The 16,986-nt window shown below is 42.5% G+C and overlaps 1 protein-coding gene across 1 annotated transcript in view; it reads right to left on the bottom strand.

The window, feature by feature from the left end:
- The window catches only part of LOC122560303 (syntenin-1-like), a 40,703-nt gene that overhangs the window by 16,364 nt on the left and 7,353 nt on the right, over positions 1–16,986 (bottom strand). The window contains exons 2-5 of the mRNA XM_043710880.1: positions 11,253–11,323; positions 8,819–8,888; positions 7,068–7,171; positions 522–683 (exon numbers count right to left, since the gene is read on the bottom strand). Coding sequence (XP_043566815.1) covers positions 522–683; positions 7,068–7,171; positions 8,819–8,888; positions 11,253–11,303 — 387 coding nt within the window. The 5' untranslated portion in view covers positions 11,304–11,323. The remainder of the gene's footprint in view (positions 1–521; positions 684–7,067; positions 7,172–8,818; positions 8,889–11,252; positions 11,324–16,986) is intronic.

Raw genomic sequence — 16,986 nt, 5'->3', positions numbered from 1 at the left:
CCGTCTCGGAACACTTCAACCCCAGGGCATCAATGTGGACCACATCAGTTTTCTCATGTCCCCTCCCCCCACCTTACCCCAGTTCCAACCTTCCAGCTCAGCACCATCCTCATGACCTGTCCCACCTGCCAATCTCCCTTCCCACCTATCCGTTCCACCCTCCTCTCTGACCCCAGAGGTTCTCTGCCTTCATTCCTGATGAAGGGCTTTTGCCCGAAACGTCGATTTCCTGCTCCCCGGATACTGCCTGACCTGCTGTGCTTTCCCAGCACCACTCTAATCTAGACTCTTATTTCCAGCATCTGCAGTCCTCACTTATACCTAACTGACATAGACATGGACTCAAGGAAGTTTCTGATTTGGGAGAGAACTGAAAGACACCAAGATTATGGGGAGTAGGACTATATAAACATCTATTTCAAAGATCTGGCCCAGGCACAATGGAAAAGACAAATACCTCTTTCTGTGCTGTACAATTCCACAATGGGAACTACGAATGTATTTGCATCTTAGGTACTTACTTTGTCAATAGCACGCAGCCGCAGGCCAACCTTTCCATCTTGGTCCTTACAGAGGATCACCTCCCGCACTCCAGCTTTGATCTCCGCTCGGTGAAGCCCCACACTGTTTCCAGTCAATGGGGCCACCATGTTATTCGCGGTTGACTGATTGCTGTCAACTTGCTAGACAGTGAAGCACAAAAATAGAAAGAATGGGAAATCCAAGGTGAAATGGATAAGCAGTTAACCATAAATCGGCTCTGAACCCCAAACGGAAAGCTTCTAAAGCTGGAAACACTGACAAAATGAATACACCCCAGGAGCAGTCAGCTTTTTTGGTCACTAACTACCTCAGAAATCCCATCAGGTGCTATCGTTATTATGAATTTGTAAACTCGCCAAAGTATTGAGCAATTCTGTTGGTGGATTTCACTTGGGCTGAACAAAAACATACATTTTACAGAAGAACAGGAATAAATCATTCAGCTCCCTTGAGCCAGTTCTGCCAGTCAGCGAGGTCATGAGTAGTGAAAGCCCTTAAATCCAGCTTAGAGACTGCTGAAACAGTTAGCTCGTGAGTCTGTGGATGAGGAGGACAAGGAAGATTTTAACAGGCACAAAGGGAGCAATCAACACTGGTGTATCGATTGTGCAGGGAGGAACTTAAGAAAGCAGTTAGGAGAGCAAATTGGGGCACGAAATATCAGGGAAAATCCCAAGATATTCTGTAAGGGAGTGAGGTTAACCACGGAAAGCATACAGGCCCATCAGGGACAAGAGGGCAATCTGTTAGAACTCGAGGACACTGGTAGGGTGTTAAATGAATATTTCACATGTCTTCACTTTGGAGAAGATGTATGTAGAAACAGAATTCAAGAAGAAGTTTGATATAGGAAGCGAGGTGATATTTGGCAGGAATAAAAGTGGACCAATCTCCAGATCAGGATGGATTGTATCCCGGGCTGCTATGTGAGAGGAGGGAGGAAATTACAGGGAATCTGACCCAAATTTTAAATTCCATTCTGGCAGAAGGGTGCCAGAGGACTGGAAGAAAGCTAATGTGGTTCCCCTTTTCACGAGGGTGGTGGGGATAAAGCAGGAAACTACAGTTGGAGTTGATGCAGTTTATATGGATTTCAGCAAAGGTCCCACATCAGAATCAAAATCCCTGTAGCATGGAAACAGGCCATTCAACCCACTCAGTTCACCCCCTGAAGAGCATCCCACCCATACCTAAACCTCTACCCTTAACCCTGCATTTCCCATGGCTAACCCACCTAGTCTGCACATCCCTGAACACTATGGGTAATTTAGCCTGGCCAATCCACTTAACCTGCACATCTTTGGATTGTGGGAGGAAACCAGAGCACCAGGTGGAGACACAGGAAGAATATGCTAATTCCACCTAGACACCCTCCCAAGGGCGGAAGCGAACCCAGTCTCTGGCGCTATGAGGCAGCAGTGCTAACCACTGAGCCACCAAATTACCTCATGGAAGACTGTTAATGATGATAAAGCACATGGGATCCAGGATAATTTAGCAAGTTCGATGCAATATTGGTTTAGTGACAGGAGACAGAGGGTGGTGGTAGAAGGCTGTTTGTGAGAGTGGAGCCTGGTGCTCAGTGGCATACTGCAGGGATCAGTGATGGGTCCCTTGTTGTAAATGATATCCATAAACAATACAGTAGAAAATATGGCAGGAGGAGCAGAGGGCAGATGATATGTGTGCAGATGTAACAAAGATTAACCAAGTGGTTGCCAGTGAGGAGGGAGGTTGTAGGATACAGGAGGACATAGGTGGATTGGTCAGATGGGCAGATCAATAGCAGATGGAATTTAACCCTGATTCGGGAGAGTTGGTGAATTTTGGAAGAAGTAACAAGACAAGGGAGTACTCAATGAATGGAAGGACACTAGGAAGCTCAGGGATAGAGGGATCTTGGGGTATTTGAACACAGATTTCCTGAAGGCAACAGGGCAGGTTAATAGGGTAGTTAACTGGCATAATGGAAATTTACCTTTATCTGTCATGGTATTCATTATGAGAACAGGGATGTTACGTTGAAGTTGTATAGGACTTTGGTTATGTCGCATGCAGTTCTGGTCACCGCACTTTTGGAAGGATGTGATTGCACTGCAGGAGGCGCTGACGAGATTCACCAGAGAGTTACCTGGAATGGAGCATTTCGGTGAAGAGAGGTTGGATAAGCTTGGAGCAGAGAAGACTGAGAGGGGACCTCACTGAGGTGTGTAAGATCATGAGGGACATGTACAGGGTGAATTGAAAGCAGCTCCCTTGAGTTGAAGGAGGCATAATTTTAAAGTGGAAAGCAGGAGGTTTAGAAGGGATTTAAGGAAATATTTTTCACCCAGAGGGTGGTGGAAATCAGGAATCCTCTGCCTGGCAGGATAATTGAAGCAGGAAACCTCACAATCTTTTAAAAGTACTTGAAAGAGCACTTGAAACTGTCACAACATTCAGAACTATGGGCCTAGTGTCAGAAAGTGGGACCCATGTAGATATAGGGGAGTTATTTGTTGGTGCAGACTCAATGGGCCAAAGGATTCTTCTCTAATGTGTGATTCTACGATTCTGTGGAGAACTAATCAGCAGACTGCTTTCTACCTCTCCAGACTTCTATTCCTGGGGATTTTGGTATGGAAAAAGACTTAACACAGGCTGCTGCAGACTGATGATCACTCTATACCATCACCTATGTCACTGTCTTTCTGGTGAGTTTGGCAATGCTTGACAAAGTTGGCATTTCTTTCCTATGGAAGGTGAGGCTGGAGGGGGGGTCCCTTGCTGTTTGTACAAGTTGCTATGTCATGGTGTATAAGAATTAACATTGGAAGCATTGATGGTCACCTTCCAGAATTCTATGGATTCTGGAGCATATCCTGCAGATTGGAGGGCAGCAACTGTAATCCCACTATTTAAAAAGAGACAAACAGACAAAAGCAAACGGGGAAATATATTCCAGTTAGTCTAACACAAGTAGTGGGGAAATGCTAGTGTCTATTATAAAAGATGTGATAATAGAACATTTGGAAGGCATTACAAGATTGGACAAAGCTTGGGTTTATGCAAAACAAGGAGGAGAAAGTGAGGTCTGCAGATGCTGGAGATCAAAGTTGAAACTTTATTGCTGGAACAGCACAGCAGGCCAGGCATGCTTAACAAATCTACTGGATTTGGAGGTGCCGGTGTTGGACTGGAGTGTACAAACTCAGACAATACCAGATTACAGTCCAACAGGTTTAATTGGAAGCATTAGCTTCCAAAACTCTACCAGAGTTTTTGAGAATATAACTAGTGGGACAGGTAAGGGAGAACCATTGTATGTGATGTATTTGGATTTTCAGAAGACTTTTGATAAGAGGCAAGTGGGAAAAGTTAAATCACGCAGGATTGGGGTAATGCATTAGCATGGATTAAGTGAATTGACAGTCAGGAAACAGATTGGGAATAACTTTTTGTTAGTGGTAGACAGCGACTAGTGAGGTACCGCAATGATCAGTGCTTGGACCCCAGTTATTCACAACTAATATAAATGACCAGGATGACGGAACTAAATTAAATATTTTCAAGTTTACTTATGACACAAAATGGGCAAGACTGAATGTTGTGAGGAGCAAGCAAGGAGACTTCAACATAGAACATAGAACAGCACAGCACAGAACAGGCCCTTCAGCCCACGATGTTGTGCCGACCATTGATCCTCATGTATGCACCCTCAAATGTCTGTGACCATATGCATGCCCAGCAGTCTCTTAAATGTCCCCAATGACCTTGCTTCCACAACTGCTGCTGGCAATGCATTCCATGCTCTCACAACTCTCTGTGTAAAGAACCCGCCTCTGACATCCCCTCTATACTTTCCTCCAACCAGCTTAAAACTATGACCCCTCATGTTAGCCATTTCTGCCCTTGGAAATAGAGTCAATAGCCAGAGACTATCTATGCCTCTCATTATCTTGTATACCTCAATTAGGTCCCCTCTCCTCGTCCTTTTCTCCAATGAAAAAAGTCTGAGCTCAGTCAACCTCTCTTCATAAGATAAGTCATGTTGAGTGTGTAGGCAAAACCAAGGCCAAATGTGAAGTTATACCCTTTGGTGTGAAAAATACAAAGAAACAGTATTATTTAAATGGTGATATTCTGAACAGTTTGGATATGCAAAGGAACCTGGGTGTCCTTGTCCATCAGTCAATGGAAGTAGACAGACAGGGGCAACAGGAAATTAGGAAGGCAAATGGTATATTAGCTTTCATTACAGAGGATTTGAATTCAGAAGTAGGGATATCTTACTGCAGTCAGACAGGGCCTTGGTGAGACCACATCAGAAGTATTGTTTAGAAGTCTTGGTCTCCCTACCTAAGAAAGGGAATATTTGCCATAAAGGGATAGCAGTGAAAGTTTGCTAGATGAATACTAGGGATGTCAGGACTGTACTATAGGAGAGACTGGCCTATTTTTATGAAGGTTTAGAAAGATGAGGCTTTGCGGCAGAAATCAGGGGTAGTGTACTGACAGGATAGAGAACTGGCTATCAGACAGGAAACAGGGAATAGAAATAAACAGGTTTTTCCAAATGGCAGCCAGTGGGTTATCGCAGGGATCAGTGTTAGGAACCCTGCTATATATTTATGATTTAGATGAAGGAACTAAATGTAATAACTCAAAGTTTACAGATGACACAATGCTGGGTGGTGGGGAGGAGAGTGAATGGTGAGGAGAATGAGGAAATGCCGCAGTGTGATTTGGACAAGTTCGGTGAATAGGCAGATGAAGTATAATAACTGAGAGCAAAAACAAGAAAGCAGATTATTATCTGATAGATTTGGAAAGGGGGAGGAGCAACAAGACCTGGTGCCCTTTTACATCAGTCTCTGAAGGCAACTGCGCAGGTGTAGCAGGTGGTGAAGACAAATACTATGTTGGCCTTCATAGAGACTGAGAGTATAGTTCTGGTATAATGCGTGTATCGTCAGCATGAATTGGCTATAATATGATTGACAAATTATGGACGTTGTTTGGATAAACATCCTACTGAATGGTTCAGAAAAGATTTACAAGCATGTTGTCAGGGTTGGAGGATCTGAGCTACAGGGAGAGGCTGAACAGGCTGGGGCTGTTTTCCCTGGAGCGTTGGAGGCTGAGGAGAGACCTTATAGAGGTTTACAAAATTGAGGGGCATGGATAGGATAAATAGACAAAGTCTTTTCCCTGGGGTGGGGGAGTCCAGAACTAGAGGGTATAGGTTTAGGGTGAGAGGAGAAAGATATAAAAGAGACCTAAGGGGAAACGTTTTCACACAGAGAGTGGTACGTGTATGGAATGAGCTGCCAGAGGGTGTGGTGGAGGCTGGTACAATTGCAACATTTAAGAGGCATTTGGATGGGTATATGAATAGGAAGGGTTTGGAGGGATATGGGCTGGGTGCTGGCAGGTGGGACTAGATTGGGTCGGGATATCTGGTCAGCATGGACGGGTTAGACCGAAGGGTCTGTTTCCATGCTGTACATCTCTATGACTGTATGACTCTATGAATGGTTATGGCAGTTTTTTTTTATTTGTGACCTTCTACAGTATGATTTTCTATAGCACAGGGTTTACAGGGGAACACAACTGTCACAGAACGGCCTGTATAGGAGCAGGGATGTCTTGCTATAATTGTACAACACCTTTTAGGACTAAACCTGGAGTACTGTGTGCAGTTTTGGTCTCCTTACCCGAGGATGAATGTTCTGGCTGTGGAGGGAGTGCAGTGAAGCTGACTCCTGGGCTGACAGCACTGACATATGAAGAGAGACTGGATCAGTTAGGACTACATTCACTGGAGTTTAAAAGAATGAGGGGTTCTCTCGCAGATAACTATAAATCCTAACAGGTCTAGACAGAGTAATCAGGATAGACAATATCAATGAACAGGGGGTCTAGAACAGTCACAGTCTATGGATGGGGTAGAGGACTGAGATGAAGAGAGATTTCTTCACCCAGAGAGTAGAGACCCTGTGGAATTCTCTGACTCAGTTGTTGATTTTCAAGAAGGAGTTTCATAGGGCTAAAGGAATCAAAAAAATCAGGATAAAAGTGGGAACAAGGTACTGACTTGGATGATCAGCCATGATAGTTTTGAATGGTGAAGCAGACTTGAAGGGCTGAATGGCCTACTCTTGTTCTTGTATGTTTCTTTGATATGATAGAAATATATAAAATTCTAACAGGACAAACTATATGCAGGAAGGATGTTGCTCTTGGTCAGGGAGTCTAGAACCAAGGGTTTCATCCTGAAGACTGTACCTCTGACAGTTCAGCATCCCCTCAGTCCAGGCTGACACTGTCTGTGCAGTCTGACAGGGAACCTGAATACTCAACCAGCTTCCTACTGAGCCACAGCTGACATCCCAATTAAAGACAGATACAAATTAATATCAAAAACCTTGCATTCATATTTTATCTTAACATTACTAAAAGAGAACCATCTCTAAGGAGGTTTGTGTAAGGAGAAGAGTTTTTGTGTAGCCCATTGTAGTCACCCAATTCCATCAGATGCTTACTCCAGATTCAGCAACTGGCACGACGGCCATGTTCTGCCTCAGATCCTCACTGTTCAGGTCCAACCCCATATAGTCCCCCAGTTCCTGCAGGTCTGGATATAAACCTGAAGCAGAAGAGAAACAAATCAGACAGGTTTTTAAAGCAAGTATCAGCACCTATACAGGGTGGGGCCAAGGTGATGTGCAAATTGGCAGAGATCTGGTTAGGGATCTCTGATGAGGAAGTGACTATTCAATCCCATGAAATAGTTCCAACATTAAATTAGATCACAATCAATTTGCACTTCCATCTATTTGCCTTTCATATTTCTTCAAAACCTGTACCCAATAAAAATTTATTAACTTCAGTCTTTAAGGTTCCAGTTGTCCTCCAGCATCAGAGACGCCAGAGAGAGAAAATATCAGATTCTCCCGAAGACTTTACACAGGAAAGTGTTGCTGATTTCCCTTTGAAATGTCTGGCTCTAAATGTACCCTTTAAAACATTTAAACTCCTTGACTGGATCATCCCTAAACTTTCTGAACTCAAGGGAACATATTTCAGGCCAAGACAAGCTAGCCTCAGAGGTTAATCATCGCCATTCTGCCAAACCTGGACCCCTTCTGCAAGTCAACCTGAGAAGTGGAACATCTGTATGGACATGATGGCAGAGTCAGTGGGACAATGACAATGTAAAACTCGAGAGGCAGCCAGATTTAGGAAAGGAATTCCAGAGTTCAGAGCCTTGCCAGTAGAAGGCACAACCACCACCAGTGAACAGCAGAAAATGGAAACTTGCATAACAACAGTTAACTGTTAACTATCTGTCTGTGTTATGGACCAGGCCAGACCCCCTCAAAACATTACCAAGATAGCCTAGACCCTAATTTTTCTAGTTGTTTTAAGTAGGTGTAAGTGGTTTTTCCAGAAGTGATGCAGCTGCCCCAACCACTCAGTATTTTAAAAAAAATTAACAGATTACTGAATGATGCAAAACAGAATACAGAACAACTTAACCCAATCGACTCTACCGCAATTTAATGATGTCTTTCCAAATACCTGCAACATCCCCATAAATACAAATGGTAAAGTCAAACACAGGTTCTTACAGGAGAGATCTGAGAGACAGAATCAGCATGGAACATCTTTCCACTGTAGCCATTCCTTTGTATCCCCAGCTCAAAACCTGACCAGCAGCCTTGAACACACTTTGAACACTTTTATGCTAAATCCTGAGCTAGGAGAACTGGCCACTCCACTTTCATTGTACAAGTATTTTAAAGAAAACTTAGAAGCCTTTTGCCTGAGGCAGTATCTGTTAGCCATAAGGGCTAACCCCAGCCAAATTGGAACCTCTGCCTTTTATAAAAACAACCAAGGACAACGTAACCTTGTTAAAGGAGCATCATCATCACAGTCTGTAACCCAATTATTAAGGAGGGGAGGAAGTTCCTATCTGTCTCATTTCCCCTTCAATCTGCCCTATTTTAAACCAGAACATGCAGCTGAGCCAGTGATGGGATTACCATTCTGCCTGAACAAGACTGTCCTGAAATTCTACATGTTATGGCCCCTGTGCCAGGATCATGACCTTCTGAGGATTGAGAGGCTGGAGGAGGTTACCACAATAAAGCTAGGCAAGGGCATGGAAAAAAGTGGAGATATTAATACCAAGAAGGAGTCATGCCTGAGATACTGAAAGTGGAGGCTGAAGAATAATGGGGAATACAGACATTAAAATAAGGACACAACACAAATTGCAATGACTCACCACTTCCAACACTGGGCTCCTGAGCTTCAATTGCTGGTGGGGCCATCTTGGATGCAATGGTGGCCTGAGCCTAAAGAAAACAAACATTAAAATGTAATGTCCAATTATATAACAATTATTTTCTAATGACAATAAAGTCAGTCATCATGTCATTCTGGAATATAGGAAAGACCTCATTCCATCATGGTTCCTGTTTTAGTTTTGTTTTGATATTATTTAGTCCATTTGGATAGATTTTAGCCACTTTTGCATTCCTTTAGTCCTTTCAGTCTTCTATTAACATCATTACAACCAACAGGTAATCCAGCCCTTTCACTTTATTTCTTTTTCCTGCCCTTTGTTTCTGTATTCTTTATTCTTTTGCAGGAATCAGTAAATTATTTCAAGTGGCTCCATCTGTTTGCATTAAGCAAGTTGTTGAATATAGTGGTGAACTGTGACCTCCATGTTATGTGTTACTGTAAAGGTTACAATTTACATTCATTGCTCATCAGTATATTCTGGCAATCCAAGCTCAGGCACAATATGTTTTGGATGAAGAGTAAACATCTCTTTCTGCTCTGTTTCCTCCTGCTCCAATGTGATGTTGTTCATGATAGCTTTCTGGTGGACTCCACAAGTGAGTCATACAGCACGGAAACAGACCAACCATGTTCTCAAACTAAACCAGTCCCACCTGCCTGTGCTCAGCCCTTATGCCTCCAAACCTTTCCAATTCATGTACTTATCCAAATGATTTTATAAATGTTGTAACTGTACCTGCATCCACCATCTTCTCCAGCAGTTCATTCCACACACAAACTGTGTAAAATAGTTGTGCCTCACTTCCTTTCTAAGTCTTTCTCCTCTCACCTTAAAAATATGGACCCTAGTTTTGAACTCCCCTCAGGAAAAGCCCATGTCATTCACCTTGTCTATGCCCCTCATTATTTTAAAAACCTCTATAAAGGTCACCCCTCAGTCTCCTTAGCTCCAGTGAAAAAGGCCCTAACCTTTCCAATCTATCCTTATTACTCAAACCCTCCATTCCCAACAACATTCTGGTAAATCCTTTCTGAACCCTCTCTGCTTTAATAATATCTTTCTTATAACAGACCAAAACTGCACACAGTATTTCAGAAGAGGCTTCAACAAAATCCGGACAACCTCAATATGATGTCCTAACTCCTAGAGCTGGTATTACACTTTCATCTATATCAGGATGATATTTATCAAGGTTACATTAACAATCTGAAAAAAAAAACATCTCAGTAGTATTTTAGGATCTGTTCAGCAGTCAATGACTTAGTGACCACTACAAATGTCTTCTGGCACATGTTGGATTAAGAATCAAAGCATTAAGCTCCTTTCAGTTGTGTTGAGCAGATTTTGCTTAAAGTCTGCTATATGGAACTCCAGATCTTCATCCTTATCATTGCTTTGGTGATTCCACTTAATTTTTTCTTATGGCTTCAGTATTGTTCCATCATGTAGGATCAATTTTATTTTCAAGGGCTTCATTATTGGATCATCATCTTGAGCCATTTAAGATATCTGAGAAGTTCATAGTATGCACACAGCACTAGTGTCTACAACTCTCTTCATCTGTCATCTCAAACCATAAATAACCATTAGACTTGACAATGCCAAATCTGTTGCATGGTGTAAAAATATTCATCACTATCAGTGGCTGACATCTCTCCAGCAGCCATGTTTTGTTTCTTTCTAGATAAATATTTGCATATAATATAATTCAATATTTTGCAGTTCGAGCTCATTGGACATGCTTCCTTTTATGTAATGTTTAACTCAATAGTAACAATACGCCTCTGACCTTGATCTTTTGACTAGTACTTCTGCAAACATTTTTCCTTGTTCCTAACTTGTTGTTCTTATTTGGCCTAGAATGTTTATTGGTACATGGCTAAGTCCTATTCCATTCCTATAATCCAGTTGATGACTGACATCAGAGCTCTTGAACACTGACTACATAGTTCCAAGTGCATATGAAAGATCTGAAACTAACATGGTCATTCTAAAAGATAAGAGACTTAAGCAATCCAGGTCTTTTTCAATACATAATTTCAGTTACATCACAGTGTAAACCTTTGCTATAAATTTTGTGTCTTACAATCTTATAATCCACAACCACCTGAAGGAGCAGGGCTCCAAAAGCTAGTGCTTTCAAATAAACCTGTTGGACTATAACCTGGTGTTGTGTGATTTTTAACATAATTCCAATTTATGACCAATCCAGAATCATATTTTAATGAACCAAAGATCATCACTTTGCCTGGTTTTAGCCACTAGTTTTATATTCCTTTATGTAACCAGTTAAGAAAAATACTTTTATCCTACTGGACTGGCTTGAATTCACCAAAATTTAACCAACTGACCAATCATCATCAACCCCATAAGCAATGTAGAAACTACATTAAAAATCATTAGAACTGACCTCAAGTACTTTGGAGACCTTCAGATCCTCCAGTGATGGATACAGAGACATTGTCTGTTTCAACCTTGACACTGAAATGGACAGAGTTATTAGTTACACATGTATAAAATGTTTTGTTTAACATCAACTATTACTGCACAAAGCAGTCCAGAGAAGCAATGCCCAGCCCAGTGTGACGTCAATAGCTTGACCCAACAAAACACATCCTTCTTACACCACAAAAAAAAAGCATTAAGCAGGTCAGGAGGCCTGAAGAGAAAGTGTGGCAAATGTTTCAGAGACCTGTTCGGGGGTTACATCTCTGGATTCCGAGACCCTTTTGGTATAGTATTTGGAGATGATAGCTATGAAACAATAATAAATGAAAAATATATGTTAAGTATTTCAAGGAACAATGATTACTTTTGAATTCAAATTTTTTTCTAAACGTTGTTCACAGGATGTAGACATCACCGAGTAGGCCAGCTATTATTGCCAATTTCAAACTGCCCTTGAGAAGGTGGTGGGCTGTCTTCTTACACTGCAGTAGTCCATAGGATGTAGGAACACCCACAATACTGTTGAGAAGGGATTTCCAGGATTTCACCCAGTGACAGCGAAGAACGGCTATATATTTCCAAGCCAGGATGGTGAGTGGGTTGGATGGGAACTTGCAGGTGCTGGTATTCCCATGTATCTGCTGCCCTTTTCCTTTGAGGTGATGGATTCACAAATTTGAAAATTCTGCAGTTGGAGGAGCCTTACTGAGTTATTACAGTGCATCTTGTAGATAGTACGTAGTGCTGCTACTGTATGTCAGTAGTGAAGGGAGTGAATGTCAAAAATGGTGGATGTGTGGCTAATCAAATTGACTGCTTTGTCCTGGATGATGTCAAACTTGTTGAATGTTGTTGGAGCTGCACTCATCCATGAAATTGCAAAGTATTTCATCACACTCATGACTTGTACATTGTAGGTGGGGGACAGGCTTTGGGGACTCAGGAGGTGCGTTACTCGCCTCTTGCTGAGGATGCCTGCAGGAGACCTTTGAAGGAAGCCAAGATGGATTGTCCACTCAACACTTCTGGCTGAAGATTGCTGTCAATGCTCCAGCCTTGTCCTTTGCCCTGATATGCTGGACTCCTCAGTCACTGAGGATGTGGATATTTATGGAACCTCATCCTCCAGGAGTTGTTCAGTTGTCCGTCACCTTTCATGACTGGATGTGGCAGGACTGTAGAGCTCTGATCTGATCCGTTGGTTGTGGGATTGTTGCTTGCTGCTGGCTGGATGGATGGTAAATGGTGCAGTGGGGAAAATGCCAGCACTTGAGGTCACAGATTGTGGCTGCTGATGGCCCACAGTACCTCATGGATGCTTGGTCAAGTTACTATTATGAGATTTGGCCCATTTATCATGGTGATGTAGCCTCACAACACAATGAGGGGAACCTGAATGTGAACAGATTTCATCAGCACAAGGACTGTGCAGTGGTCACTCCTACTGTCATCAGCAGCAGGCAGATTGGTCAGGATGAAGTCAAGAAGATTTTCCCCTCTTGTTGGTTCCCTTGCCACTTGTTGTAGATCCAGTATAACAGCCATGACCATGAGGACTCAACCAGTCGTCAGTAGGGGTTCTGCTGAGCCACTCTTGGTGATGGACATTTAAATCCTCCACCCTGAGTACAACTTGTGCCCTGACCACTCTCAGTGCTTTCTCCAGGTGGCATTCATAGGCATTCAGTATCAAGGAGTACTGATTCATCAGGCAAGGGGCAGTATGTGATAATCAGTAGGATGTTACCTTGCCTGTATTTGACCTTGATACCATATCATTTCATGAGGTCTGGAGTAAATATTGATGATTCTCAGAGCAATTTCTTCCAGATTTTGTACCACTGTGCCACTACCTCTGATAGAACTGTCTTGTCAGGGGGAAGGACATATCCAGGAATGGGATTGGGATGGGGATGGGGATGGGGACAGTCATACTCGTCGAAACATACTTCACAGACAGACAATGTCCCAAACCCCATGCAAGGCTATTGTTTGATTAGCTTGTGGGTCAATTCTCCTAGATTTGTCACAAGACACCATTTGTTAGTAAGGAAGATCAGTGTCATCAGGCCTGTTGTTGTCCTTATCTTTTCCGGTGCCCAGGTTGATACTAGGTAGTCCATCTGGTTTGTTTCCCATCCCTAGACTTTGTAGCAGTTTTGATAGAACTGAGTAGCTTGCTTGGTCATTTCAGAGGGCAGTTAGGGTCAACCACATTGCAGTGGGTCAGTAGTCACATGCAGATCATCTATGAAAGGCAGATTCCCTTCCTCAAAGAATACTGGTGAACCAAATTTTATAACAGTCCATAAGACCATGAGACATAGGAGCATAAATTAGGTCATTCAGCCCATCAAGTCTGCTTTGCCATTCAATCATGGCCGCTAAGTTTCTCAACCCCATTTTCCTGCTTTCTCCCCATAACCCTTGATCCCTCTGATACTCAGTATTAGGTATACTCAATGACCAGGCCTTTACAGCCTTCTGTGGCAATGAATTCCATAGATTCACCACTCTCTGACTGAAGAAGTTTCTTCTTATCTCCATTTTGAAAGGTCTTCCCTTTACTCTAAGGCTGTGCCCTCAGGTCCTAATCTCTCCTACCAATGGAAACATTTTCCCAACATCTACTCTGTCCAGGCCATTCAGTATTCTGAATGTTTCAATTAGATCCCCCCTTCATCCTTCTAAATGTCTTTGAGTATAAACTCAGAGTCCTTAAATGTTCCTCATACGTTAAGCTGTTCATTCCTGGGACCATTCTCATGAACCTCCTCTGAATATGCACGAAGGTCACTACATCCTTTCTGAGATATCGGGCTCAGAACTGTGCACAGTGCTCCAATTGTAATCTGACCAGAGCTTCTAGAGCCTCAGAAATTCATCCCTGCTTTCATATTCAAATCCTTTCAAAATAGATTCCATCATTGCATTTGTGAATAGTTGCATGGTTGCCATTAGGCTAGCCTTTAATTGAGTTCAAATTTCACCATCTCTTCTGGTAAGATTCATACCCATGTCACCAGAATATTGGCAGTGTCATTCTGAATTGCTAGCTCAGTGACATTACCACTCTGCCATTGGCTCCCTGGGTGCAGTATCAAGTTTAGAGAGAAAGCTCAACCTCTTCTCCATTCAACGGAAGGATAAGCATATTGGTTCTCCACAGGCATGTGAGCCTTTGCACTCGCTTCCTCTCTGTGATTGTGCAAGTGGTCCTTAATGCCCAGGTGATAGAAAGATTCACCCTGAAGTCTGACGCAGGAGGTTTGGCCATGGAGTCATCTCCCCACAGGAAGCAGTCTCTTTAACAAGACGGGACAAAATTCATGAGAAAGAACTAAATACCATAGCATTGAGGGGTGTATTAGAACATGAGACTTTGTCTGTATTCCAATAATAACAATGACTTGCGCTGATGTGGCACCTTTAACATAATGGAACATTGTGAGGCACTTCACAGGAACATCATAAAACAAAATACGACAGAAGAACAAGAAGAGAAACAAGGGGAGATGACTAAGAGTTTAGTTGAAGAGCTGAGTTTTCAGGAGCTGTGAAAAGAAATAATAGATGGAGGAGAGATTTAGGGTGAAAATTCCAGAGCTTATTGCCTGGGCAGCTGAAGGCATGGCCAACAACAGGGAAGTAAGGATGCTCAATGCATTTAAATGAGATGTGTGCAATCTCTCTTGCTGGGGAGTAGGGTATAAACAATTGAGGGGTGATCAGACTGAGCTATTTAAAATGTTGGGAGCAATTTATAACATAGATACAAAGAAACTATTTCCTTTTTTTGAGGGAAACGTTAGTCAGAATTGCTACAACACAGAGAGGCCAATCAGTCCACTGTGTCCACACTAGTCCTGTTTTCCAGCACTTGGCCTATAGTTTTATGGTGCTTCAAGAGTTTATCTAAATACAGAGAAACCTCGATTATCCGAATATTGGATTATCCGACAAGATCACAAGGACCCGATGCTTGGTTAAACTATGTTATCAGGCATTCGATCATCTGGAATTTTATTAACTGAATGAAATACTCCCCACTCGTGTCCTTCAGATAATTGAGGTTCCTCTGTATTGCTTAAATCTCCAGTGTCCCCATCTCTAAAACCTTTTTAGGCAGTGGGGCCCCAATGGGCCCTACTCTTTCTCTGGCTATTCCCCTTCCTCTAATATACTTCGTAAAACACTTTTGGATTTCCCTTAATGTTATGCATCGTTAAAAATCACACAACACCAGGTTATAGTCCAACAGGTTTAATTGGAAGTTCTAGCTTTCGGAGCGCCGCTCCTTCATTGCTCTGAAAGCTAGTGCTTCCAATTAAACCTGTTGTGTGATTTTTAACTTTGTGCACCCAAGTCCAACACCAGCATCTCCAAATCACGTTATGCATCGAATCTTTTTCATATCTCCTCTTCACTCTCCTAATATTTAAAAAAAATTAATTCCCTGCACTTTTTACACTCCCCTGGGGCATTTACTATTTTCAACTTTCAGAGCAAAGGCAGATAAATGAATTGAGGGAAAGATTAGTGGTGATTTAACTGAACGGCAGAATAGGTTAGAGGGGCTGACTGGCCTCCTGCTGCTCTTAAAGCTCCTGTTTCTGACGGAGCAATTCGGGTCATTTAATTCCTAATCACTTTCTCTTCCAGAAACAAATTATTCAATTTGAATATGAATCTATTTTTGTCCTAGTGAAGTATCTGAACAACGAAATGATACTTTGCATATCTGAACAATGCAAGAGATACATGCCACTACCTAATCTAATGTGTAGTTTAATAAAGCTTCCTGTTTCTGATGCAGGTTGAGCAGGAGTTGTCTATTCCTGCTCCGAATTCTTATGTTCCTATATTCTTCACAACCTTTGATTCTTCCCAATCTCAGTCAGATATTATAGTCCCTCCCTAGTTTGCTCATCATGGACTCAGGACATTAGCAATGAGGCTATGATCGCTGGGGAGGATGAGGACATAGTACTTGTTAATATGCTTTTATTCTGTTGTTCTCTCTGTACATCTTGAATTGGAAGCTTGATCCCTTCTTGATTGTGTCACAGATAATGCAGGTGGCCAAAGTGATTTTCTATAAGAAAGCATGATGCATGCTTGCCTTCATTAGCTAGGGCATGGAGTACAGGAGTTGGCAAACTATATTGCAGCTATATAAAACCCTGGTTAAGCTACATTTGGAGTACTGTGCACAGGTTTGGTCGCCACATTAACAGAAGGACATGGAAGCTTTGGAGAGATTGCAGAGAAAGTTCACCAGGATGTTGCCTGGTCTCAAGTGCATTGGCTATGTGGAAAGGTTAAAAAGACTAGGATTGTTTTCACTCGCAAGATGGCAGCTTGATGGAGACCTGATAGAGGTCTACACAATTATGAGAGGCATAGATAGGGTGGAAAGTCAGAGGCTATTTTCCCAGGGTCAAGGTTTCAATTACAAGATGGCACAGGTTCAAGGTGACCGGGGTGGGGTGGAGTTTAAGGGAGTCGTGGAAGGGAAGTTTTCACGCAGAGAGTATTAGGAATCTCGAACACACTGCCACAAGAGGTGTTGGAAGCAGGCACATTGGTGACAATTGAGAGACATCTGGATGGTAACATGGATAGGGAGGGAATAGAGGAATGCGGACCGAATAAGGGCAGAAGGTTTGTTTTTTAGTTTAGTTAGGGCATGATGA

The sequence above is a fragment of the Chiloscyllium plagiosum genome, chromosome 20 (genome assembly GCF_004010195.1).
Source record: "Chiloscyllium plagiosum isolate BGI_BamShark_2017 chromosome 20, ASM401019v2, whole genome shotgun sequence".
NCBI lineage: Eukaryota > Metazoa > Chordata > Chondrichthyes > Orectolobiformes > Hemiscylliidae > Chiloscyllium > Chiloscyllium plagiosum.
This window is presented reverse-complemented; position numbering and strand designations above follow the sequence as displayed.